This window comes from Misgurnus anguillicaudatus, chromosome 2, assembly GCF_027580225.2.
Source record: "Misgurnus anguillicaudatus chromosome 2, ASM2758022v2, whole genome shotgun sequence".
NCBI lineage: Eukaryota > Metazoa > Chordata > Actinopteri > Cypriniformes > Cobitidae > Misgurnus > Misgurnus anguillicaudatus.
The window spans coordinates 14,516,140-14,543,605 of record NC_073338.2 but is presented as its reverse complement, the minus strand read 5'-3'; the positions used below and the strand labels follow the sequence as shown (position 1 = coordinate 14,543,605).

Genomic DNA, 27,466 nt, shown 5'->3' with positions numbered 1-27,466 from the left:
GATATGTAGCAGAGTGGTTAATACAGTTTCGCTCTGTTTGGGGAAAAACGCACTGTGGGTGTGTTTAGTAGCATTTGGGGTGGGACTATGAAGTGTTTTAGGCTCTTAATATCAATACTTGTACAGTGAGTTGAGCTGCTCTGTATGTTAACATGAGCAGGAGAGCTCCCAGAGCCAGGGCTATATCACTGCCTGACTCAGACCCAGGTGACAAATCAACCGTGGTCCTGAAGAAAGAAATCGGACTGCTTAGTGCGTGTGGTATTATTATTGGTAAGTTTAAGAACTTATGTGTGCTTAAATTACTTTTTCAGTTCTGCTTCATGCAAGCCATGAGGATATGGTTTGTAAATACTTTGCATACTTTGTGATGTACAGAAGAATACTTAAAAAAAAAAAAAACATGTAAGGAAGTTTGTGTCTTCTGAATGCATATAAGCTGCCATGGTTGGTAATGTTTTTGATTCAATGGTTTCCACTTGGTTTAAGTCTGTTTCCACACTTTGTATGAATTATTTTACATAATATAGGCAAATTACTCCAACTATCTTATTTTATTAATTTGCATTATATTTTGATATGGGAGGAATACTTACATTTACATGATCTTATTTAAATGTTAACCTCACCAACATGCGTCTGCAAGTTACAATGTTTATGGGTTGATGCATGTTTTGTGTATGTGTTTGGATCACTTTTTCTCGATCACTGCTTGATTCCCTCAGTGCACACATAAGTGATACGTTGTGGATTTTTGCTCCTCAATGACATAAGTCTTTACTGTAAAATAGTGTACTGGTAATTTTCTCCCAGGACATTATCAGTTAATTTTACAGACAGTACAAAATTCAAAATACAGGTAAAACAGCTGTAAAAAAAATCAATATGTTAAATTCCTTATTAATGGGATAGTTTTTTTCTCATCCTTTAATACAGTACATTATGCACTATTTTAAGTTTTCTGCATTTCTAATGATCTGCTAATCTGCAACCTCCTTTAAAAGTTTCATCATCTTTTTTACTCTAGAAAAAGCTGTCTAGTTTCATTTTGACGTCCCTTAAACAAAGTCATTCATTTGTCAACAGGCATTAACGATAAACATTCACAATATGCCATCAGACTGGTTTACACTATCTCTCAAAATTCCAAAGCAAGCCAAAAAAAAAGATAAAAATACACATACCATGTGACTTTATTAAAGTTGGTGTACAGTATGTCAATTTTAGCAGCATGTAGTAGTGAGATTGCGAATTGCAACAAACATCTCACCCCTCAATTTCAAAACGCCTATGGTGGCCGTGCAAACATGTTGTCGTCTGAGACAACAGCTGTGTCTGAAATCGCATACTGTGACAGTAGATACTGAATTAGATGAAGTACTTACTCATTGATCGTTAAAACAGTAGGTACAATATGAATATGGATGTGATTAATGAATTCGGATGTACTACATTCCCCATGTCAATACATTTTGTGACATAACAACAAGTTAGTTGTTAACTGGAATGACGTTAAACTTGCGCAATTTAACCACAAGGGGCAGCTGTTTATTATGCTGTTTATGACTCAACTTGTATACTTAAATGTTCTGATTTCTTTTTATGAATTCAATATTTGGCTCGATTGCTACATCTGGTGGAAAATTTGTGTCAATAGCCGACTTAGAAATCCCCTTACTGATAAAAATCCTGATGTGTCAAGTACTTATTTTCCCCGCTGTATATATTTGCATTTGAATAGAGTCACGTTAACATTTTTCGGGGATTTTGGAATTAAACAACGCACCTCAGTCTTTTTCGTAGGATAACTCCTCTCCCGGCGGATCATGGGAGTGTACATCAAATGAACACTTCGAGATCATGCCGGAAGTAATAAGTCATCCGGGTACTTTTCGTCTTCAAATACTATATACTACTCGCCTCGCCTACTGCTTTTCGTGTACTATATAGCAGTGGTTCCCAATCCTGGTCCTTGAGGCCCCCCTCCCAGAAAGTTTTAGATGTCTCCTTATTTAACACACCTGATTTAACTCATCAACTTGTTAGGGAGACATGTTTACCATTTTGGAAGGAGGCTGATAAGTTGAATCAGGTGTTTTAAATAAGGAGACATCTAAAACTTTCTGGGAGGGGGTACTCGAGGATCGGGATTGGGAAGCACTGCTATGGGGTATGGAAGTAAGCAGTTTCGGATGCGGAAATCATTCTTAAAGTTACACAATGCACCTTTAAACACAGATATCCTGTCCATGTTCTCCCAGGTAACATCATTGGTTCCGGGATCTTCGTGAGTCCAAAGGGTGTTTTGGAAAATTCTGGTTCAGTTGGTGTGGCTCTTATACTGTGGCTTTTCACGGGTCTCATCACTGCTGTCGGTGCCCTGTGCTATGCTGAACTAGGTGTCACTATTCCAAAATCTGGGGGCGACTATTCCTATGTAAATGACATCTTTGGCGGGCTTGCTGGGTAAGATTTATTTATTTCATTTGTGCCGTACTGTTTTGATCATGTGTGTGTGTTTTGTAAAAGGATTGTGGGGAGTTTTCCTTATTCATACATGTGTTTTTGAATAGGTTTCTAAGGCTGTGGGTTGCCTTGTTGGTCATCTATCCAGCTACCCAGGCTGTGATTGCTCTCACCTTTGCCACGTATGCATTGCAGCCTCTCTTTCCATCCTGTTTGCCTTCAGATAAAGCCTTGAGTCTGCTTGCTGCAGTCTGTCTGTGTGAGTAACTGTAATTTAAATCACTTCATTTATGTGTTAGTGGTTCTTCAGCTATTTTATTAAATCATGATTTGGAACTAGAAGGGAAAAAGTCATCTATGTAATCTGTGCAATATAAAAATAAGATAGGCAGCTTTAAAAGATTGATGAGGTTTTTTGCAATATAGCATGATGATAGTTTGTGACACATTTATTTTCTCATAGATTTGAATTAGCTATTTGCACATGAACAAAATTTAACTGTTTTATCATATTTTATCGTATTAGATTATTTGAATAATTACAAGCTGAGGCATGACTTGACTTCATTTAAGATTTTAAACCAGAAAATTGGCTTTTCATTTACCCTTAAGGAATTAGTTTAGTAATTTTAAATATATAATACAGTGTGAACTAAAACACGAGGGCTTTGTGACTCATGGTGTATAGCATCTGCTGGAGTTTTAATTTGGTTGGATTACTTTAATTGTTCTGAAAGTGTAAATCTTCTGAACTAAAATCTGAATCAGGGAGCAAGGGCTACCACAATGGATAACACAATCTGGATTGCTATAAAAAAATCCAACTTTAAAATGTTCATTCAACAAAGAACATTAAGTAACTTGAACAAAGATTTCTTTGTTGAAGGGCGTCAATTGATTATTTTGTGTTCACTGAATGAAAAGAGCATAATCATTCAGCTAACAAATATTATTTTGTTGACTGGACTTGTATAAGTTTGTATAAGTTTTTGTCCAATTCGTTCACCCAACTTGCCAAACTGAGTAATCTGAACAAGCAATTAAAAAAAAAACAATGGTCGGAATGGTTCCCAGCATGCATTGCGACATGTTCACTTCTTTGGTTAATATTTACTAAAAAAGATGACTGTTTTAATGTTTGCTGGATTTATTTATGTTGTTATGTTGTTAATGTTAGTTATATGTTGTATTTAGAGTAATTTTTAAAGAATTATGTTTGTTCATTGTTACCATGATTGAGAAGTGTGTGTTCTGTGTAGAGGGCAGCACAATGAGTTAGCGCGCATCATTGTTGCCTCACAGCAAAAAGGTCTCTGGTTTAAGTCAGACAAAGACTTTATTTATGAGACCTTTCTGTGTACAGTCCAAAACAGGTAGATTAGTTAAATTTGAATATATACTAAATTACTCTTTACCCAACTTAGTCACTAGTTAAGTAAACATAGAAATTTGCTTATTACCTAATCAGTTTAAGTTGGTTCAACTTTTTGGTGTAAGTTGACATTACTAAGCAAATTGAGTTAGGTGAACTACATCATCCAAGAGTTGAGTAAACTCAAAAAAGCTGTGCAGCAAGTTGCCTTGAAAATTTAAGTTAAGTCAACTTTTTATTTTTTACAGTATACTCCTTTGTCTACTCAAAACTTTAAAACATTGGTTAAAATGTTGGAGACCACTGGTCTAAATCTTTTGGCTTTTTTCTTTTATCCATAGTCGTTATTGTAATGTTTGTGAATGCATTCAGTTAAGAAGTATTACTTGAAATCTTTAAATCATTTTTTTAAAGTATTTTTAAATTTCTTTCTTGATTTTTCCTGTATGCACTGCACATTGGATCAACATATATCCACTGAACATGTTTAACCTCCTAAGGCATATATAGAGATCACATTTTTTGTTGTTTGCACCATAATACTTAATTCTGTGTAACTGGAACCTGTTGTACACAAACATGGACAAATGCTTCATCTTCAAAGCTAAATATTTGGTTATTATATTTATTGGTTCTTCCTAACCCCAAAATAGCTGCAAGAAATCTGAAAAAAACACAAACCAAATCTTGGGAGTCTTATGAGGTTAATATGATTCATTATGTGAGCATTTGATTAAATGTTTGTATGCATGACTAACACATTTTAATTTCTTCACTAAGTGCTGTTAACTTGGATTAACTGCTTTAGTGTTCGCTGGGCAACACGAGTGCAGGATGTATTTACTGCAGGAAAGCTGCTTGCCCTCGGTCTCATCATCATTATGGGCATCGTGCAGATCTGCAAGGGTGAATATCAGTGTTTTTATTGTACATAAATATGGTTTTCTTTCTGCATTCATTTTAAGTTTTATGTACAGACAAAAATCTTTTCCATATATACTGACCAATCTAAAAACAACAGTGTTAAATAGCACTAAAAGTGGTTTGCTGGCTCTTCGTAATCATATTTTAAGTGCTATATAGCATAAGCAGTGCTAGTCGTGCTATATTACCACTTCAACATATACTGTAACACTTAAAGTGGTTCCTAGGGTTGGACGATATTGACCAAAAATCTTACCTCTGTAATTTTGTGATGAATGTCTGTATGTGATAAATATCTCAGTATTTTCAACAAAGTGCAATAAATGACATGCAAGTCGAAGCCTCATATATCATATGTCACAATCAACATTATTAAAACAGTGTATGATAAAAATAAAATGTAAGACCCTGTTTGTTGCAAAGAAAGAGGGTCACATCAGATCATACATGGTGTCCATCCCATATCCTCCTTTAAAAAATGATATATTAAAAACTCAATACATCGACCAACCCTATTCCCTATGATTACAAGCCAGTGAACCAGTTTTAGTACAATTTAACACAATTTTTAGAGCAGGGGTGGACATTCTGGGTCCTGGTCAGAGTTTAGCTCCAACCCTAATCAAACACACCTGTAAAATCTAACCAAAGTCTCCCTCTTCAAACAAAGTGCTCTTCTGTTTGTGACTCCAGGTCATTTTTATTGGTTGGAACCAGCAAATGCATTTCACCCTCTGCAGCCGTATGAACTGGGGCACATTGCACTCGCTCTCCTCCAGGGCTCTTTTGCTTATGGAGGCTGGAACTATCTAAACTATGTAACCGAAGAGCTTATTGACCCCTACAGGTACTCTGTCATGCACAAATAAAACATACGCATGCGTACCTTTTAAGCCTTTTAATATATTTACATGTTTTAATCATTTGTCTTGATACCATTAAAGGTGCTGAGAATGTACACTCTTAGAAAGGATGTGTTAATTTTTTACACATCTTTGTGCGTTAAGCTTTTAACACATTATGTGTCATTTTGTGTTGATTTTGTGTTACAATATAACACAAGTTGTGTTAAAAGTAACACAAAATGTGTTATTTCAATAATAACACCGTGATGGGTGAATTCTGGGACAATGCATTTAGTGTGTCGCCCCACAATCAACACTAATGTGTTGTGTAAAACTGTATTTATCTAGGTATAGATGAATAATAAGAGCTCTTTACATGGTAATGACATATTGTGAGCTCAAGCACGATTGTTTACTCCTTCTTATGTAAACCTTATGCATGCAAAAGACCGCTGCAAAACAGACCAATCTCAACATAACACCAACTATGATTTTACAGTCGAGATGTACGCCCCAACACTAAATTACACATTAAATTAAGTACAATGTTGTTACAATCCTGAAAACAAAGTTGTGACTTCTGAGTTAGCGCTACATGCTAGTTAATGCTATAATAGTGTTTTGCAGGTCCATACTGAAAAAAACACAAACGTACCACTGAGAAACGCCCATTAACAATCTCCAAACAATTGATTATTCCTCAAATTCATTGTCTTTGTCTGATACAGGCTCAAACATAAGGTCTGTTTACACACACACACACAGAGTTACTGAAAGAGCTGCTATGAAAAACAGCCAATCAGAGCAGAGCTCAACATTATTATTCATGACCCTTTTGAATAAGGTAATAATAGACCATTTCATTTTAAGGTCAATGAACATGTGAAAGCATCTCTGGATCAATTTTGCACTTAATAAAGCCACTTGCCTTCTATGTAGATATCACAGAACAATTGAAGAGTTTGGTTCCAAAACGCACTAAATCCATTTTGACAAATTTCGGTAAAAATGTATTTTCTATACCAAGAAAGTGACAAGATGAAAACCACTATTTTCTGTTACAAACTTTCACATAGCATCTTTAGGTTATAAAAACGTAAAAAATTCAAATCCATAACTTGATTTTCAAAGATTTATTATAAAAACGAATGATTTTTTTCCACAAAATGCAATAAATCCATGACAGTTTTTGTTTCAAAATGCTCGAAATCTATTAATTCAATGTCCAAATGTGCATTAATCTTTGCCATTTTATATTCATTTAGTTGAACAGTTGTACACACTGACTAAAAAATAAACATTAATGTCATTAATCACAACACTTACTTTGTCATATTAAGATCACTGTCATATTGCTGCGGTTATACTTGACGCCGTTGCTTAGCATTTTTCACAGCGATCAGCTGTAAAATGTTTTGGTCCTGCTCGATTTTCGTTGACTGAGTAAAATTATGGAACGTTTTTCATAAGATCTCCTGGGGTCAATGTGCTAGCATGAGAAACTTGATGCTGTCGGGAGATAAGCACCAGTCTCCCGAGTGCTTCGCGTAAATTATTAGATGTTGATGGCGTTTCTTTCCTGTCACAGAAAACTATCACAGATTTATCAATGCATTAAAGTATTATTTTGTTTTGTTTGTTGATCACAACAATCGGATGAGGAAAACTAGGATTCCGTGTACTCAACGCGCCTTGCCATTGTTTGTTTACATTGCGTGGATGGTGGGCTGTAATTTCTGGAATGGATTTATTGCGTTCTGTAAAAAAGGAGGAATGGCGTTTATCGCATTTTGGAAAAAAAGGGAGAAAAGATGACAGAATAACACGGCGTTTAAAATGACGTTTATCGCGTTTTGGAACCAAACTCTTCAATTTAACAAATCGTATCAATGCATTCTTTGGCACCTTTAAATCTACCTTACAGATATCTTTACAGATATCTTTCCAGTATGATTCCAGTAAAATATGTACAAATTCTCGTGAGATCAGGCTGGTGATTGCTATAAAAATATTGCTTTTCAACCTATTTTCATCAGTTTTTAACACATATTTTCCATGATAATTGATGGAATAATTATCAAGCAATGCACTTGTGATCATTTGCCCTTAAGAAAATGAAGCATGATTAAACTACAGTAAACATAGTAAATTTGTGGTTACTTACTAACAATTTTGGGGGTAACGCATTACAAGTAACATGCATTACGTAATAATATTACTTTTCTGAAGTAACAAGTAAAGTAACGCATTACTTTTTAAATGTACACATTAATATTTGAGAGACTTTTTAAAAAAAAGTAATGCAAGTTACTTTTTTAGTTGAATTAATTTGTTTAAAAAAATATATCTACTGAATTAAACTAAACGTATAGTCACATTATGCACTCTATGCGTACACGCCTGTGTGGGAACAGTTTGAGTCAGAAACTGAGATGGCAGGCCAGAGCTCAACATTTTTGTGATGAAATATGCAATTTCTAAATGCAAAACTTTTCAGTCATACAAAACACTTGCAAGGCCTGAAAGAAATCAAGCTTCAGCCAAGAAAAAGTAACGGAAAAGTAACTAAAAAGTAACGTAAGCATTACTTTCCATAAAAAGTAGCTAGAAACGGCCTTGGTCTGGACAATGCTCTTTATATTAATTAAGAAAACAATAGATTCATACTCTTACACTTTAAAGTAAAATATTTGAAAGGAAGTTAATACACATCACAGCAACACCACTGGGTCTCAGAGTTACAAAAGTGCAACCTCTAAGAAATATTTTTTTCTCTGGGCATTCATGAATAATTTCTAGTAATAAAAGAATGAAGTTTGTCTAAATTACCAGATTCATTCAATGCTTTAACTCTCATTTTAACAGGAATCTGCCTCGTGCCATCTTCATCTCAGTCCCGCTGGTCACTTTTGTCTATATTTTTGTGAACATAGCATATATTACAGCCATGAGCCCTCAGGAGCTGTTGGCCTCCAATGCTGTTGCTGTGGTGAGTTCCTCTGGCCCTGTATGTGCCTTCATTACAACCAGTAAACTCAATGATTTATTTATCCGATTATGCCTTAACTAACCCATCTGCCATTGTTGTCAAATTTCTAGAATCTGTATTTGTCACAAATTGTCTTTCCTTTTTTTAATTTCATTCAGACATTTGGTGACAAGTTGCTTGGAGTGATGTCCTGGATCATGCCCATTTCTGTGGCTCTGTCCACCTTCGGGGGGGTTAACGGTTGCCTTTTCACCTCATCAAGGTCTTGTTTTTTTTCTGATTTAGGATTTTTGCATTTCAGTTGAGTTTTGTGTTTACGGGCGGTTTCCCGGATTAGACTAGTCCTAGACTAAAATAAATGTAAGAGCTGTCCAAACTGAAAACAACTTGTGCTAATATCTTAAAATCCATCAGTGCCCTTTGTTTTGGCTCAAAATGCACACCAGTAATGTTTTTAGTAAGGCATGTTTGTTAAAATTAGTTATATTTCCTAATTAAACTAAGGCCTAATCCTGGTTTAAATTAATCCCTGTCCAGGAAACCACCCCTACATGTGTGAATCAGGATGATTGACAGTTGTGGTGACTCTCAGGTTGTTCTTTGCTGGTGCAAGAGAAGGCCATCTTCCCCGTCTGCTGGCAATGATTCATGTGAACCGATGCACTCCCATACCATCTCTTATCTTTACTGTGAGCCCTTTTATACATAAACCGTAACTAAAACTAAAGCAGATAGACATCTCAAACTTATGTTTTTCTTTTCGATTGTCAGACCAGAAATACTGATGTCTTACTTTGGAAATAAAATTATATTTATACATTTAAATGCTCTCTAATAACACTTTGATAATATTTTGCAAATTAACTATTTTGAAAATGGAATGGACACATTTGTATCCCACTCCAACTTTTTGTTTCTTTAGAAAATACATCAATAGTAATGTTAAATGTTGTGTACAGTGTGCAGAAATTTTTTTGTATTTTAATCAAAAGTGTATTCTAATTTATTTTGCAGTGTATATCAACTCTGCTGATGTTGTGCACCACTGACATATACACTCTTATCAACTATGTTGGCTTCATTAATTATTTGTTTTATGGAGTCACTGTGGCTGGGCAGATTGTGCTTCGTATTAAAGAGCCAGATATCCACCGTCCAATAAAAGTAAGTCTGAATACAGTAATTTATTTATTTTATAGTTGTGTTACTTGTTTTCTGATATCAACAGCTTTAATTCCACAGGTGAGCTTGGTATGGCCGGTCATCTACCTGATTGTTTGGGCATTCTTGCTGATCTTCTCTATATACTCTGAACCTTTGGTTTGCTTTATTGGTCTGGGCATCATGCTGTCAGGCGTTCCTGTGTATTTTATTGGCGTCTATTGGAAAAACAAGCCCAAGTGCTTCAGTTCTTTTATTGGTATGCTAATATCTTAAACATTTATCTTCATTTTTAATTCAAATAGAATATGAATACAAAAATTGGAAGATGATGTTTAGTTTCATTCTTGATGCATGCATCTGTTAAATGACGCCTACTTTGCTCCCTAAAGATGATCAACCTGCTGTTGTCTGTCCACATAGATAAAATGGCATGCTTGGGCCAGAAGTTGTGCATGGTGGTGTATCCTGAGGATGAAGGCAAAAAAGATGATGGTGAGGAAAAAGAGACTGCTGCATAGATGTCACTTTACTGGAATATCTATGGATTTTGACTTATCTGACTTATCTGCGTCTGAGTGTGAAAATGACAGAAATGCACACAGCATGGAGACTAATTTATTAAAATATAAACATTATGGTTCATGGGTAGTACTGACCTTAATAGTTCACCCAAAGGTTATACTAAATAATATCCTATATGAATATAATAACCCATCACCACATTTGTTTTTCATGGATGGATGCGCTTTTGGGGGCTTTAAAAATCGGGCACTATCTAATGCCATATAAAGCTGAAAAGAGCAAGGATATTTTTTAATATGACTCTGGTTATGTTTGGCTGAAAGAAGAAAGTCATACACCTAGGATGGCTTAAAAAGATGCTAATTTTCATTTTGGGGTGAGCTATTCCTTTAATAATCTTCATTGGTGCAATACTGCCACCTACCTGTAAGATTATGAAATGCACTGAATATTGTATTACAAAATAATTGGTGTTGTGTCCTCTAAAAGTGTTTGTTTTTTTGTAGGTGAAATTCATTGTTAATAAACATTTGTCAAATGCTTGTGATGAAGCAATTTATTTCATGGTGAATAACTTGTTTACAGTACGTATGGCGTTTTGAAAATAAATGAAATGCAAGCAGCATCAAGGGGACCAAAACAAGCAAGAAAACTACAAAATAACTGTCTCGTGTGTCTTCATCAGGATGGATTAATTGTGTAATTTAGAAGTAAAGCACTGAAGCAGAACAACAGTGCCTGCTACTAACTGCTGAATGTCCACACCCTGCATTCATGTGACATCACAATAAACGGAGTATACTGTTTCTAAACCAGTGTTTCCTTGTTAAAAGTGTCTGCCAATGGTGAAGAAGAAAAACCAGCAACACTTGTTGACTAGGAAAGTAAGATTTTATTTCAAACTGATTTTTAAGCACTTAGCCTTCAGGGCAAAAGGAAGTACTGAGAACACTATTTATAGCTCATCCATTTTTTTATTTAATTTTTTTATCATGCAATTTCTCTAAAGTGAGAATTACAGGATGGTGGTTGATAGTTTCGCTTTCAGTATATTTCCTGTAATTGAATGAAATAACAAAATACTTTTTTGCACTGTTTCATTTATTTAATAAGCTAATATTAATTGGTAATTTATAATTAAGATTCCTTAAATCCTTTCATTTGATTGTTGTATTAAAAAAACGAAATGCAAGTTTTGATATTTTGTAAATAATAATAACAATACTGCAACATATCATCATTATTCTTCATTTTATTTTTTTATATATTTTTTCTCTTTACCTCTAATGGATCTGTTTGGTTGTAATTTGTTAAACTTTCATTTCATTTTCATTCAGAAGAGTAGTTTTGCCCTGTAATAAATGTTTTATATTGAGTATAAATTGAGCTCAATTAAACCAATAAACATTATAATTGTGAGGCTAATGTTGCGAATTGAAATAAGGAAACAATTTTGAACATAATTCTCTTTTTGGTTATTTCCATATGTTCGTTTATTTTTTTTACCTAAACAGTTACAGATTGCAATTTTTAGTTAAAAATTAAAATCAACCAGTAAGCAAAATCTTTAAGCTCCTGAACAAAAAATGAATTTCAGCCACGTCACTAAAAAGGAAAGTAATTTTAATTTTGATAATCCATAAAACATCACTAAAGAGTGCGCGGGTCCTTTAAGTACACACGCGCACACTTCCACAACGGCTGCACGCACGGAACAGGGAATGAATGGCACACCCGGATGTCGGAAGTTGTTCTGTAGCCTACTATGCGTCTTATAAACACATTTGTAAATACGGTCGCAGTTATTTGTACAATATAGCATCGTGTCAGGGTGACATCACAGGAAAACTCGGTTGAGAAAGTGCGGATACATTTCAGACCGAACAGCTGTCAGGCACCAAAGGTAAGACGATGATCGGATGTGAGGAACAGCACAGGTTGGTTGTCAGCCGTACATAGGCTTCAGAACTTGATGATTGCCACTGAAAAGTATTTTCAGTCACACTTTATTTTAATATATATAATTCCCGACAGACCAGTTGTACCACAAACGACAAATGCGAGAACTGACACGCGCTAATAGATCGCGTTGTTGTCATCGAGTCTTTTTTTCTCCATAGATATTTCCTGTCGACATTATACTAGCGTTTAAAATGGTTATTTTTGACTTACACACTCAATGCCAGCGTGTGTGAATGAGGGTTGAAGCAAGCTGGCTACATGAGAGCACGCGCTGCGATGTAAATAATTCATGAAGATGGATGTATTAGATGTTAAAACGATAATTTGACGTGAATGCTGTACAGTAAGCGTTTACTTTATCATCTCATACTGAAGGCCTAGTGGCAGGAATGCATGTTGTAGTTATCATGGGAAGATCAGAGATGAGGGCAGGTGTATACTGTATCATTCACTCCATTGTCATGGGCAAAACAAACCAACCCAGGGTTTACAAGAAATAATTGACCAAATATACATATACTGTGGTTTAACTATAGCAACCACATTTACTATTGTCTTACTATAGTAACCATATTTAAACAATGATATTTAATAAAACTACCAATGCAAAGCCCTTGTTTTTAATACACATGAACCTCTATAATTCAGGTGTTTCTCCATATTATGTGGATTACAGATACAGTCATGAGTCCATCAGTGCGTTTGCCGGAGTTGATCCGGGTCATCCGCAGTGCTCGGACGCAGGGTGAGGAACGGGGCATCATCCAGCGAGAGTGTGCGGATATCCGGGCGCAGTTTCGACAGCATGACAATGGAGAGCGATCGCACAGCCTGGCCAAACTACTGTATGTGCACATGCTGGGGTACCCTGCACATTTTGGCCAGGTATTTGAGCACCTGTTGTCTGATTATGAAAAAAAGCACATTTTAATGCCTATTTTAAATTTTTGCATGCTTTTATCTGGAATACTTAATTTCTGAACAACTTAAATAATTGTCGTGTTATCTGTTGTGATATATTGATGGTAATGACTTTGGTGTTGGCTTGTGCAGATGGAGTGTGTACGTCTAATCGCCAGTCCCAGATACAGCGAGAAGCGGATTGGTTACCTGGGAGCAATGATGCTGTTGGATGAGAAACAGGATGCAAGCCTTTTGATGACCAACTCTATCAAAAAGTACGTACCCAAAAGCTTTTCTGGGGTTTCACCCTGAAATGTTTTTTAAAGCTCACATAACACACACTGTTTCTGCATTTCGGATGTTAATCTGGAGTACCTATAGAGTAGTATTACATCCTTTGTATCTCCGAAGTGTCTATATTTAATCAGATTTATAAAAGAAAGATTAGCTTTACCGAATCTTTCAGATAACGTACGAAAAAATGAAGAAGGAGGAGTTACTACCGCGGGAGGAGCGAGTACGAGTCATGCAACACTATACAACACTTATAACTTATGATTCACTACATGTTCGTGTCATTTATGTAATATGCATGTGCCTATTTCTAACAAAAGAAAGAAGTCTTACTTACCGCATGAATGTTTGTAAGTTCTAGCGTCTCCCGCTGATTGACGGGTGGGCGGGGTTTTCCGGGGGAAGTGCCCATAAAAAGAAGTGATGCGTATAGAAACCCCTGAAACGTCAGCTGGACCTGTAATCGAAAAAAAACTTTCAGAAACTTGTACGAACCCTGGCGAAGTGCATTCGGCACAGAAATACTCGGTAACGTGCCCAACTGCTTTTTTGACACTTTGCCTACGTTTAGCATAAGGAAACAACTCTATAGATGGTTTCAGCAGTAACAACATAAACAAGCGGCTGTCGTGGTCCGCATGTAACTTTCGGTAAACTCTGCTAAGAATAAATAATAACAAAGTTCTTTAAAAGTAGTTTATTTATATAACAAGCAAAAAAAAACAACAACACATAGATTACCTAGGAAACCAAAACATTTGTTATTTTCGACGAGGCATTTGTTCAAGAGATCACTTTAGCAACTAGTCAGACCATTAAAAAAACAAAACTGTAAGTAAACTTCGGATACAGACTTGTATTGCATCAGCGCACGTGCATCCGATGAAACCGTCTGTAAGTCAGAATGCATGAAATTTGATTGAAAGACCCCTTTAAACAAAATTGAAGGAGCTCACATTTGTACTGGGGTCTTATTGGCAGCTTTTTCTTCAGTATTCAATAATACACTTTAACAATATTTTTTATATAAAATTTTTGTTTTCTAACGAAAGAAATGTCTGTTTGGCTATATTTTTGTCTTCAGAATTCAAACATTTAAAGGTACAGTTTCAGATTTAAAGATTTTGGCTAAATCATGGAAAACATTTCAGTCTTAACATGTTTTTATTAGTAAGGGTTAGCAGGGCACAAGCTACTACTTTACATATTTATAGACGGTTTCAGCAGTAACAACATAAACAAGCGGCTGTCGTGGTCCGCACGTAAGTTCCGGTAAACTACGCTAAGAATAAATAACAACAAAGTTCTTTAAAGGTGCAGTGTGAAAATTTTAGAAGGATATTTTGACAGCAATGCAATATAATATAAATAACTATATTAACAGTGGTGTATAAAGACCTTGCATAATGAACTGTTTTGTTTTTATTACCTTAGAATGAGTCTACATACACCACGGGTCCCCTTACATGTAAGCCGCCATTTTGCGCCACCATGTTTCTATAGTTACCCTAAACGGACAAACTGCTCTGCAGAGCTTGTTTGTCACTACGTTGTCTCAGATGATCACATGTCTGTCCTGTGACGGCTATCATATCTTCTCTACATGCTTCGAAAGGGAGGGGTGCAATTCGCCTCACCACTAGATGCCCGCTAAAATCTACACACTGCACCTTTAAACGTAGTTTATTTATATAATAAGCAAAAAAACAACACAGATTACCTAGGAAACCAAAACATTTGTTATTTTCGACGAGGCATTTGTTCAAGAGTTCAGTTTAGCAACTAGTCAGACCATTAAAAAAAAAGAAACCGGAAGTAAAGTTCGGATCCAGACGTGTATCGGGTCAGCGCACGTGTGTCCGATGAAACCGTCTATACAGGGCCGAGCAATCTGTGCGTTTGGTCTTTTTCTCTTACTATCAGAAGATTAGATTAGTGTTTTGATTAAGAGGCATTGAAGTAAATTTCTACATTGTATGTTTGTTTGTTTCTTCATTTCTGAGTTGGGTGTGCAAGTCACCCAATCCAACCTTATATTATTTTAATCACTGTCTTATTACCTAAAACATAACACCGGTTTGAAACATGTTAGCGACTTCTAGTAAATTATAGCTGGGTTTGAAAACATTTTTACACAGTGGGGTTAGTTTAAACAAAGTGTTACCATTAAGCCTCAGGTAAACATATACAATGATAATGAAATGAAAACAATGTAAATACTATTAATCAAGATGATAACAGTTACTCACAATTATAATTTTTTTTTTGTCTTAATTGTGCAGCCCTTTCAAAAAAATCTATTTACATGCATTGATGCATAATACAAGGATGGTTAGATGAAGGATAATGGATGGATGAATGTGTGGATATCTATCAATTATAGGCAGATATATAAACAATATCCACCTTTAGTATATAGACAGAATTTAGTGAATTATTTGTGTTTAAACAATTTTTTTTTTACAACAAAACCCTTTGTTTGTTACAATTAACCCCACCTATTGCATCAACTTGACTTACTGTGACCCAGAAACACAATATTTGTTAATGGTTTATACTAATATATTGTTTGTTTGCTCCAAACCATTGCCAATGTACACCCACCTAAAGGATTATTAGGAACACCATACTAATACTGTGTGTGACCCCCTTTCGCCTTCAGAACTGCCTTAATTCTATGTGGCATTGATTTAACAAGGTCTTTAGAAATGTTAACAAAATTTAACAAATTCTTTAGAAATGTTGGCCCATATTGATAGGATAGCATCTTGCAGTTGATGGAGATTTGTGGGATGCACATCCAGGGCACGAAGCTCCCGTTCCACCACATCCCAAAGATGCTCTGTTGGGTTGAGATCTGGTGACTGTGGGGGCCATTTTAGTACAGTGAACTCATTGTCATGTTCAAGAAACCAATTTGAAATGATTTGAGCTTTGTGACATTATCCTGCTGGAAGTAGCCATCAGAGGATGTGTATATGGTGGTCATAAAGAGATAGACATGGTCAGAAACAATGCTCAGGTAGGCCGTGGCATTTAAACGATGCCCAATTGGCACTAAGGGGCCTAAAGTGTACCAAGAAAACATCCCCCACACCATTACACCATTGCATTAATGAGAAATTGAACAGGTGTTCCTAATAATCCTTTAGGTGAGTGTATAATCATTTACATTTTCCTTTTCTTTTATGTGTACGTGTCACAAGTGAGCCAAAGTGTAATTATTTCTACAAATGTATAGCTTTGAATTGTGTTGACTGTGGATTTCTTTCTGTGTTAGTGATCTCTCTCATAGCAGTCAGTATGTTCAGTCTCTGGCTCTGTGTACTTTGGGATGCATGGGCTCAGCTGGGATGTGTCGAGATCTGGCGCCAGAGATCGAACGACTACTCAGGGCCTCTAATTCATATATCAAGAAAAAGGTCAGCTCGTGACATTGAATGTCGATAAACATTGTAAATGAAGTTGAATCTGCATCGAGAACTCCAGTGTTAACTTAAATCGATGATGTTGTTTGTTATTTAGGCCATCCTGTGTGCTGTTCACATCGTAAGAAAAGTCCCAGAGCTTGGAGAACTGTTCACACCGTCAGCAAAGTCTTTGTTGTCAGAGAAGAACCATGGTTTGTTATTTTGCTACTTTACTTTTTTTATGATTTTTTGTTTATATCTGTGTTTATTGTAAAATAATGCCAGCTGGCTGCGTTCGCAGGGGTTTTGCACGGTGCTGTAGTTTTAATAACTGAATTGTGTGAGAAGAACCACGATACTCTTGGGCAGTTTCGCAAGGTAAGTAAATGAATTTGGCCTGAAACATTTACTTAGATTGTGAGGTCTGGAAAATATTTATTTTTTTGTTTTTCCCATTAGGCTGTGCCGGATCTGGTTCAGATTATGAGAAGTCTTGTGACATCCAGCTATTCTCCAGAACATAACATAGCTGGTATCAGCGACCCCTTTTTACAGGTGTGACGTCCACGGCTGTGATCAGCATCACTATGCAACCGATATTCTTATGTTAACCATTTATAAAAGTGAAGAGGGGAATTAAATGGCATGAATTAAAAAATAATTTCGCCCTCAGGTGCGCATTCTTCGGTTGCTAAGGATTCTGGGTCACAATAATGATGCTGCTAGTGAAGCCATGAATGATTTGCTGGCACAGGTATGGTAAAACAAACACAACATCTAATCCACAGTTTTACACAGAATGTCTTTTGTGTTTGACTGTTGGCGTAGCCTCATGCGTATTGTCCATAGTTAGGGTTGAAAATTCTGGGAATTTTGGGACCTTTCATTGAAATTGCACAGGAATATATTGGAATTGTGGCACATGAATGAAGATGACTCAGATGTCAAGGAAGCTAAAGATTTGGATGTGATACAGTTTGTATAAATTACCAAAAATGTACAAATAATTTTACTTGAATAATTCCTTAATGTTTCCAGAATTCCTAAGCTTTGCAACCCTATCCGTAGTTACAGCTGAATTTACATGTGTATGCTTAATTCTATTGTCACTTGGTTTTGATGAACAGGTGGCCACAAATACAGACAGCAGTAAGACTGCGGGCAGCGCTGTGCTGTATGAAACGGTTTTAACTATCATGGACATCAACTCAGAGAGTGGGCTTAGGGTAAGTCATGATTTTCAATTGTATTTTTTAGCTTTATTATGTTGATTGAGAATGTTAACGAATATACATGTAGTTTGTTACCATTGTAATTTATTCTGATAATTGTATATATTTGTGTCTTTAAGGTCCTCGCTGTAAACATTCTGGGGAGATTTCTTCTTAATAATGACAGGAATATTCGGTATGCTTTTGCATCTACACTATAGAGATAAAAGTATTGGGATGGCCCCTTCTAATAATAAACGTGTTAATCTATTCCAATAATTCCAATATACCATACAATACAATTTTTAAAGAATTTTGTGGCCATTTTTATTGCAACAATTTTGGAAGCTGAAAGCTTGGAAGTCAAACTAAAGGTGTTCCGCTGGGTTCAGGTCTGGGCCCTTGCTTTGTTTGTGCATAGGGGCATTGTGATGTTGGGATAAAAAAGTGCTCTGCTCAAACTGTTGCTACTGTATAAAATTAGAAGCACACAATTCTCCAGGATATTATTATATGCTGTAGCATTAAGAATTGAAAAGGAAATTATGAAAGTGGTGATTTTTTTTAAGGCTTTGTGTCTAATTGACAAATCTAAAGCAGTTTATTTGTTTATAAACACAGTATTATGCTGAATCTCTACTGCTGTCACCAGTGATGTGTGACCTGACTGCACACTGATTTTAGTGTTGGCCAATCAGAATGAGTCCTGCAGAGACAAACACGGATAGCCAGTTTTTCTGGTTGATTCAGTTATTATCTAGAAATCAGATGACCGTAATCTAGCAATCAGGGTTTAAAGAAGTCTTGTATGATGAAAAAAAAATTGCGTTGTTGTTTTTTCCACATGTTTATCAATATTTACTTACACCCCTAGTCATCATACAGTGTCTTAATACAGACCTTTAACAAAACAATAATATATAAAACATGGTATAAATAAAACTAGTTTTAGGTAATAAAGAGGAATATTTGGTTAAGACTTGCAGTTTATCCAGTTGTATTAAATTCACTTGTTCTGTGCCCTCTTATGTCCATTGCAGTTATATATCGATGACATCACTTCAGAAGATAGTGCAGACGGACCACAATGCAGTGCAGCGGCACAGGGGCACTATTGTGGACTGCCTGAAAGACCAAGATACCTCGGTGAAACGGTACTCGTACATGTTTTATTAACACAGATGTGAAGGATGACAGAAGTATACAACAGATGCAGTTACAGCGATCCCTCCTGCATTTTGTTTTCAGTCGAGCTTTAGAACTGTCACTCGCTCTGGTGTCGGCTGCGAACATTCGCTTAATGATGAAGGAGCTCCTTATTTTCCTTTCAACCTCTCCCGTCGAGCTTCGATCTCATGCTGCCTCTGGCATCTTCAACGCTGCCGAAAGGTATCATAAGTCTATTCGACTTCACATTCAGTGTCATCTATTAAACTTTCACATGTATTGTGGATACAATTTTTCAGTGTATCGCTCGTACTCATCCTATATAATGTAATGAACATTGTGTGAAGATATAACCTTAACGGGTGATTCTCACGAAATACGACTTATGAGGTGTCATGAAACATTTTGATAAAAAAATAAATGCAAAGTAAAAGTATCAAAAGAAGAAGCATACAGTTACAAACATCTCTTCACGTACTATTTTGCACATGATTTCAAATGACATCATACAAACCAATTTTGTATTTTTTTCACATTTAAGGGGAAAATTTTCATTACCGCAACGTGTCCATGACTGGATTTGGGTTCTTTGACATGGAAATATTTATAATTAAAAAATTTAAAAAAATAAAAACCTTCAGGGCATGTTATACTATAAACATTTACAGTAAAGGAACATGTGGTATTTGGTGATCATTGGTAAATGTACAGACAATAATAAGGAATATAAATGTGTCCAAGAGCAACTTTCTCATCCTCCGCAACAATTTTCAATCATTGTTTAAGCCCTCAAGGAACTAACATTTTCAAAATAAATGTGGGAAGGGACATAATTGACTTTGACACTCAAGCTGGCTACCAGGTAAGCAGTTCTTATTTTTCTCTCCAGATAAAAAATACATTTTGTTTGACATGGTACCTAGACAACTTTTTAATTCTCATTACCGAAACATGAGTTTGTAAATGCATATATTTAATGTAATATCATGTTGCAGTAATGATAATTTTTTTATAATGATAATGTAAAACATGTAAATAATTTTATAGGAAATATGTTTTAAATCCTCTAAACATTATGGTTATAGTAAGTTCAGACCTTAATCTCTTTAAGTTGTTTTTATTCTTATGCTGGACACAGATTTTGTGAGAATGGACACTGGATTTCTAGACCTAAAAGTTGTCCAGCATCAGATTTTTTAAAAAAGCCCTTGAAATGTTTTTGCACATATAAGATTAAGGTCTGAACTTAGTATAACCATTTTTTAGAGGATTTTAAAAATATTTCCTATAGAATTATTTACATTTTGTTTTAGATTATCAAAAATTATCATTACCACAACATGATATTACATTAAATATATGCATTTACAAACTCATGTTTCGGTAATGAGAACTAAAAAGTTGGTACTATGACAAACAAAATTTCAACTTTTATCTGGAGAGAAAAAATAAGAACTGCTTACCTGGTAGCCATCTTGAGTGTCACAGTCAATTATGTCACTTCCAACAATTTTTTTTAAATGTTTCATTGAGGGCTTAAACAATGATTGAAAATTGTTGCGGAGGATGAGAAAATTTATTTTGGACACATTTATATTCCTTATTATTGTCTGTACATTTACCAATTATCACCATATATCACATGTTTCTTTACTGTAAATGTTTATAGTATAACATGCACTGAAGCTTTTTTTTTTAGATTTTTAATTATAAATATTTCCATGTCAAAGAACCCAAATCCAGTCATGGACACGTTGCGGTAATGAAAATGTCCCCCCTTAAATGTGGAAAAAACAACAAAATTGGTTTGTATGATGTCATTTGAAATCCATAAAGAGATGTTTGTAACTGTATGCTTCTTATTTTGATAGCATTTACTTTTTTCAAAATGTTTTCAAAAAAACCTCTTTTGAATTTTTTATGTTAACATGTGTCTCTCCAGTGATGTTTATCTGGCAAATCACAAGTGCTGATCAACACTGTCTTTGTGTGTCTCTCTCTCCATGTTTCGGTCAGGTATGCCCCTTCTAAGCGCTGGCACATTGATACCATCCTGCATGTGCTCACCACGGTAAATAGCCACGCTACACAACCCAACTTGTTACGTACCTTATAAACTAAAACCGGTTCACTAATTGATCATCTCATTCACAAATAAATAATGCCGTCTAGTGTTTAAATAGTTACCTAGTGTCCTGTAATTATAGGGGTTGCCGTGATTTCACAATGGCTATTTACAGTCCTGCATTACTACAGTAAAAGTTTGATTGCGCCCAACCAAAAAAAATTCAGCACCAGCCGCCACTGACTTTGGGACCTATGCATGTTTATTAAGAGAAAGATATTTTTACAGTTTTAGTTGATGGAATTCATATAATTTACTCTCCCTTAAACCTTCACAGATATATAAGACAAATTTTATATTTGGGTGAACTATTCTTTTGACTGTGTGAAGGTTTTCATGCAGTACCCTTTCTCTTAGGCAGGGGGCGACGTAAGAGATGAGACTGTGCCCAACCTAATCCAACTCATCACAACTGCATCTGAGCTACACTGTTACACTGTTCAAAAGCTCTATAAAGCACTGGTTAAAGATATTTCACAAGTAAGGAAATGTTTCTTTGTTATTATTACACATAAAATAAGGGCCTGTGATGATACACAGAGCGCTTTCTTGAATTCCTTTTTTCTCTGTTTTGAGAAACACATCTGCTTGTTGACTCATAGATCATTGTGTTCATATCTGCTATAAGCAAATGTTTGTGTGTAATACACAGTCTGTATGTGTGCAGCAATCTTTGGTCCAGGTAGCGTGCTGGTGTATAGGAGAATATGGAGACCTGCTGCTTAAAGGAGAATGTGAGGAGATTGAACCTGTGCAGGTAAAGAGAAAGCAGTTTATACGTAGACATTTGGGCATTATTTATTATATTAATTACTTGATACATTTATAACACATGTCAATTTATTCTATAAAGCCTATTTTGTATAAATACATTTTCAGTATTTTTAATAAAAATTACTAATTGTTTTGGGACCTCAAACTTGGCAGACAGGCTACTGTCCATACAAAGTAGCAGTTACTTAGAAGGCAACTATTAAAAATTGTGTTTAAATTATAAAAATACAAAATAAGATACTTTGGCATAATATATTTAGTTTGAAACAATTCCTATATACAAATTACATGAACATCAGTAGTTGTTAGGATGTTGGGATAATTGAAAAACTTTTGTCCAACAATTTGGTTCTCAAATGTCAGGGTGGTAAAACCACGATCATGGGCCTATTATTAAAGGGACACTCCACTTTTTTTTTAGAAAAAATATGCAAATTTTCCAGCTCCCCTAGAGTTAAACATTTGATTTTTTACCGTTTTGGAATCCATTCAGCTGATCTCCGGGTCTGGCGCTAGCACTTTTAGCATAGCTTAGTATAATCCATTGAATCTGATTAGAACGTTAGCATCGCGCAAAAAAAATAACCAAAGAGTTTCAATACTTTTCCTATTTAAAACTTGACTCTTTTGTAGTTACATCGTGTACTAAAACCGATGGAAATGTAAAAGTTGTGATTTTCTAGGCAGATGTGGCTAGGACTATACTCTCATTCTGGCATAAAAGTCAAGAACTTTGCTGCTGTTACAAGCCTGCAGGAGGCGTAATGATATTACGCATTGCCCGAAAATAGTCCCCTGCCATTGAAAGTAACCAAGGGGACTATTTTTGTCTGCTGCGTAATATCATTGCGATGAAATTGTGCTAAGCAATGCTAAAAGTGCTAGTGCCAGACCCGGAGATCAGCTGAATGGATTCCAAAATGGTAAAAATCAAATGTTTAACTCTAGGGGAGCTGGAAAATTAGCATATTTTCAAAAAAAGTGGAGTGTCCCTTTAATAAGTTAACAAGTATAAACAGTAAACATGATATAACAAGTATAAACAGTAAACATGATATAACAAGTATAAACCGTAAACATGATATCACATCATCCATTGAACGCCAGGTGGTCTTTATGGCTGAATAAAAAGTTTATACATTTCTCTCAAATACTGAAAAAATATCTAGTTTAAGGTAATGGGTTGAATTGGCTGGTACATTTTTTGTGTCAGGTGGTACAACTAATTAGCCTGGCTAACACCAGACCAGTCTTATGGAGAATGAGACGTGGTCTGGGAACCACATGCTCATTTTCTCGTATTTGAGGCGTGGTTTACGAATGCCCAGAACCGTTTATTGGGCGCTACGATTGTCAATCAAATGCGTCTTTACGTAGCTCATAGCCAATCATTTCAATTATACCAGATGATGTATGTAGAGCGTCATAAATTCAAACGTTAACAACTTTTATCAGTTTGTGTGCACACAGGTGAAAGCTATGCAAATAAACCAGTAGCTGTATATTGATATTGAAAAGCAACACATTTTAGTGGCACTATGACAAGCACAGTACAGGCATAATGACAATATGATATTAATAAGTACCACTTACCATTTATAAGTTAACGGTACTTTGTCGATGACGATGCCTAGCAGGTTGGTCGTATAAAACTCTGTGGTTATAATGTCTTGCCATATCCAGACATCCTTCTTGGATATGAAATTGTTTAACGCCAAAAGTTGCTCTTTTTTTTAAATAAACCTGCATTCAAAACTACTTAGAACACTATCTAACGCTGCATTGAAAAGTAACTTTGCGTCTGTTGCCGGGTTATAACAAATAACAAAACTGTTTTGGTGTGTCGCACAGACGCACGGCAGCATGGCTAACCCAGGCTAACAACCAATATAAAACCAGAACAAATTTTGTTTTATCAAACACATTTTAATTGTATTTAAAAATTATATTTATGATTCTTATATCACAGGCAAAAGCTTATACCAGCATCCAAGAAGAAGTCTGTTAAATGTACATTTATTGCAAAGGTCAGGTGGTGCAACTAAAAAGTCAAAGGGTGCAACTGCTATGAATGCCCCTTAGATATTAAAAAAAACATTAAACAAAAATCATTTTAATGAGCTAAAAATGAAGATAATTTTTGTTTTTATAAATGCAAAAACCTTAATTTTTGTTTAAGTTGTCTAAAAAAAGGTTTATGTTTTAAATTATTAAATTTATATTTCTCAAATGTTAGTTTTATGTTAAAGTTGCTTTACACTTTCAAACTGTTATCAGGATTATAAGTGCCACTTTTAAATAAACAAACATTCAGCATGATACGGAGTGCATTAAAAATGGCAAATAGATCATGATTGGTTGTACCACCTGACATGTTTTTGAATAGGGATATCAAATTTTTTTTTTTAAATCATAAAAATATACTGAATTGTCATTCAATATACAAAACTTGTTCTGGACTCATAAATATGCATTACACCAATTTTTTTTTTTAAGATTTAAGGTTTTAGGAGCTTGTTTGTCATTGACCCATATTATTGTAACAGGATAATGTTATTCTGATACCATCCCTGTACTGAAACCTAATAAGATTTAAGGAGTTTTTCTGGATATTTCCTGTCGCTAGGTTACAGAGGATGATGTTTTGGATGCTTTGGAAACGGTTTTACAGTCTCACATGTCGTCACCAGCGACCAGAGGCTTTGCGCTCACTGCTACCATGAAGCTGAGCACTCGCATCACAGATAATGTCGAGTGAGAAAACTTGCATTGCTTTAATATTGACTCACATTTTCATTCCTTTTTATCATAATCTTTATCCCCGTTTCAGTCGAATCCGAAGTATTGTCAGTATATACGGCAGCTGTATTGACCTGGAACTTCAACAAAGGGCAGTGGAGTATAATGCGCTCTTTAAGAAATATGACCACATGAGGTACACCAAAATATTGAATTCTTTTATTTAAATGTTTCCTTTATGTTTATCAGTTATTGTAAATTATATTGTTTTCCTCTCAGAGCTGCAGTGTTAGAGAGAATGCCAGTGATGGATAAAAACTCACCTGGCCACACCAATGGAGACATAACAGGAGAACTTGTTAAAGAGCCTGAACTATCCAAACCAGTTGAGGCAGGATTACCCTCCCAATCCACAAACCAGGTAATTGGAGGATATCATGTTTTCAGACATTAGATCTGAAAGTTTTTGTCTTTATTTCCATTCCACTGTTCGTTAAAGGTGTGTGACCTTTTGGATCTCTTGGGTGGAACCGATACGCCCAGCCCGGCCCTTACTAGCACTCCACCATTAACTACCTCTAGTGCTGGAGATCTTCTTGACCTTCTGGGAGGACTGGAGCTCACGCCAGGTGAGAACATTAAAGCTCCTCCAACATTTGATCATGTTTAACATTTATTATAATTTTGTGTGCTTATTTTTAAGTGGTTCCCAATGCGACGGTTTACGAGAAGAATGGAATAACCATAAAGTTACAATGTGACAGACAGACAGAAACAGATGTCACGGTCACCTTCATTGCTTCTAACTCCACTATGAATGACATCACCAACTTCACTTTGCAAGCAGCAGTACCAAAGGTCTGTACATGCCTACGTACATTACATAACTTTTTTTTTGTTGTTTAAAAGTCTCATTTTATCTCCCTTTACACATTTAAATTCCCAGAATAAAATTAAGAGGTAACAAATCATATTTTCCCTCAGAGTGTTCAGCTGCAAATGAAGGCTCCGAGTGGTAATGTGATTCCAGCCCACGGCCTCGGTCAAGTCACACAAACTGTTTTACTCCACAACCCTAACAAGGCAAGTCTGTTCATACTTCTAATTTGCTTCTTTTGGTCTGGACCAAAAATAAAACAATTTATTAAAGGTGCAGTGTGTAAATTTTAGCGGCATCTAGTGGTGAGGTTGCGAATTGCAACCAACGGCTCAGTCCACTGCTCACCCCTCGCTTTTGAAACGCATAGAGAAGCTACGATAGCCACCACCGGAAAAATGTCATCATCGGAGACAACTTAGTAAAAAAAGTTTGTCCGTTAAGGGCTTCTGTAGAAACATGCCGGAACAAAATGGCGACTTTCATGTAAGGGGACCCCCTGTGTATGTAGATAAAAACGTCTCATTCTAAGGTAATAAAAACATAACAGTTCATTATAAAAAGGTCTTTACACACCCCTTAAAATATAGTTATTTTGCATTTCTGTCAAGAGATCCTTTCAAAAATTACACACTGCACCTTTAAAGGGATAGTTCACCCAAAAATAAAAATTCTGTCATCATTGTCTCATCTTCATGTCTGTATTATTTTCTTTTGTCATGAAGGAAGATATTTTGATAAATGATGGTAAATGATCTGTATTTATAATAAATCTTTGAAAATCAAGTTAATGATTTGAATTTTTTATGTTTTTATAACCTAAAGATGCTATGTGAAAGTTTGTAACAGAAAATAGTGGTTTTCATCTTCTCACTTTCTTGGTATAGAAAACGCGTCAAAATTTGTCAAAATGGATTTATTGCGTTTTGGAACCAAACTCTTCATATCATCATCTCATTGACGGAGGAGGCGTTTAGCGTCTTTTGCATCTGAGCTCTTCTTCAATTATTTTTTACCATGTATGCACATGCTTGACATTTTTGACGGTTTTAATTTTTTTCTACAGGTGAGCCTAAAGATGCGACTTCGAGTGTCTTACTCTCATCAGGGCACAATGTGTCAGGACATGGTACAGATTGACTCCTTTCCAAACCCTGTCTAGAACTGGCAGCCATAAGTGAGCCCCTTGTGAAAGACCCGCATAAGTCCAGTCCACCTTGAGGCGAAGCTTCATGTCATCTGTTTCATTAAGACGGACACTACGCAATCCGGCAGTCTGTCAGCCTCTGTCTTTTGGCAACATGACACGAGTCATTTAAAAGATTATTGCTGGTAGACGTGAACTGAAATACTGTCTCAGCACAGATTTTATATGACAGATGTTTATAAAGTGTTTATGAACATTCAAACTAATTCACACAGTTTCAGACAAGCTCTTTGCACCATGCCACACAACAGGTGGTTTCCATAAAGACTTTTTGTTTTTACAAACATTACTTGTGTGGGACAAAACAATGTTATCAGGTATGTTGATGTTTTCAGTTAAGATGGCTCAAATAAGCATTTTATCTGGGAAACCACCCCTAAAAAAATCAATCTTCCCAATCTGTTAACAAGTATATGAACTTGCGTTCAGGTTTTATCTGAATTAACCAGATTAATGCCTATAAAGTAGTGATGGGTCGATTTGAAGCACTGCTTTATGAAGCCTCAAAACATTTA

At 35.6% G+C, this 27,466-nt stretch overlaps 2 protein-coding genes across 3 annotated transcripts; both read left to right on the top strand.

Moving 5' to 3' along the window:
- The first annotated feature begins 68 nt into the window (after window positions 1-68).
- Window positions 69-10,824, top strand: slc7a8b (solute carrier family 7 member 8b). Its single transcript, XM_055201564.2, has 11 exons — window positions 69-273; window positions 2,262-2,466; window positions 2,574-2,725; window positions 4,619-4,744; window positions 5,456-5,609; window positions 8,473-8,596; window positions 8,755-8,858; window positions 9,189-9,285; window positions 9,611-9,760; window positions 9,839-10,016; window positions 10,181-10,824. The coding sequence occupies exons 1-11, from the start codon at window positions 153-155 to the stop codon at window positions 10,276-10,278; spliced, it is 1,509 nt and encodes a 502-aa protein (XP_055057539.2). The 5' UTR covers window positions 69-152; the 3' UTR covers window positions 10,279-10,824.
- A 2,104-nt stretch (window positions 10,825-12,928) lies between these two features.
- Window positions 12,929-27,360, top strand: ap1g2 (adaptor related protein complex 1 subunit gamma 2). Of its 2 annotated transcripts, XM_073873267.1 has the most exons (22): window positions 12,929-13,129; window positions 13,298-13,422; window positions 16,722-16,863; window positions 16,967-17,063; window positions 17,153-17,229; window positions 17,311-17,406; window positions 17,525-17,605; window positions 17,979-18,077; window positions 18,203-18,258; window positions 19,103-19,216; window positions 19,311-19,451; window positions 21,246-21,300; window positions 21,712-21,834; window positions 22,022-22,111; window positions 24,755-24,882; window positions 24,959-25,063; window positions 25,147-25,288; window positions 25,367-25,496; window positions 25,571-25,725; window positions 25,852-25,950; window positions 26,811-26,895; window positions 26,926-27,360. In XM_073873267.1, exons 1-22 carry the CDS (start codon window positions 12,929-12,931, stop codon window positions 26,934-26,936), a joined length of 2,352 nt encoding a protein of 783 aa, XP_073729368.1. In that variant the 3' UTR covers window positions 26,937-27,360. The 2 variants fall into 2 exon arrangements, with proteins under 2 accessions (XP_073729368.1, XP_055057538.2); XM_055201563.2 differs by having other exon boundaries at window positions 26,811-27,360.
- The last annotated feature ends 106 nt before the right edge of the window (window positions 27,361-27,466 follow it).

What these genes read in the sequence shown, in the direction of transcription:
- slc7a8b (XM_055201564.2), top strand. Translation starts at nt 153, where the DNA reads ATGAGCAGGAGAGCTCCCAGAGCCAGGGCTATATCACTGCCTGACTCA. An exon ending in CATCGTGCAGATCTGCAAGG is followed by an intron (nt 4,745 to 5,455) that starts GTGAATATCAGT and finishes TTGTGACTCCAG; the next exon opens with GTCATTTTTATTGGTTGGAA. An exon ending in ATATCCACCGTCCAATAAAA is followed by an intron (nt 9,761 to 9,838) that starts GTAAGTCTGAAT and finishes TTAATTCCACAG; the next exon opens with GTGAGCTTGGTATGGCCGGT.
- ap1g2 (XM_073873267.1), top strand. Translation starts at nt 12,929, where the DNA reads ATGAGTCCATCAGTGCGTTTGCCGGAGTTGATCCGGGTCATCCGCAGT. An exon ending in TCAGCGACCCCTTTTTACAG is followed by an intron (nt 17,407 to 17,524) that starts GTGTGACGTCCA and finishes TTTCGCCCTCAG; the next exon opens with GTGCGCATTCTTCGGTTGCT. An exon ending in AATAATGACAGGAATATTCG is followed by an intron (nt 18,259 to 19,102) that starts GTATGCTTTTGC and finishes TGTCCATTGCAG; the next exon opens with TTATATATCGATGACATCAC.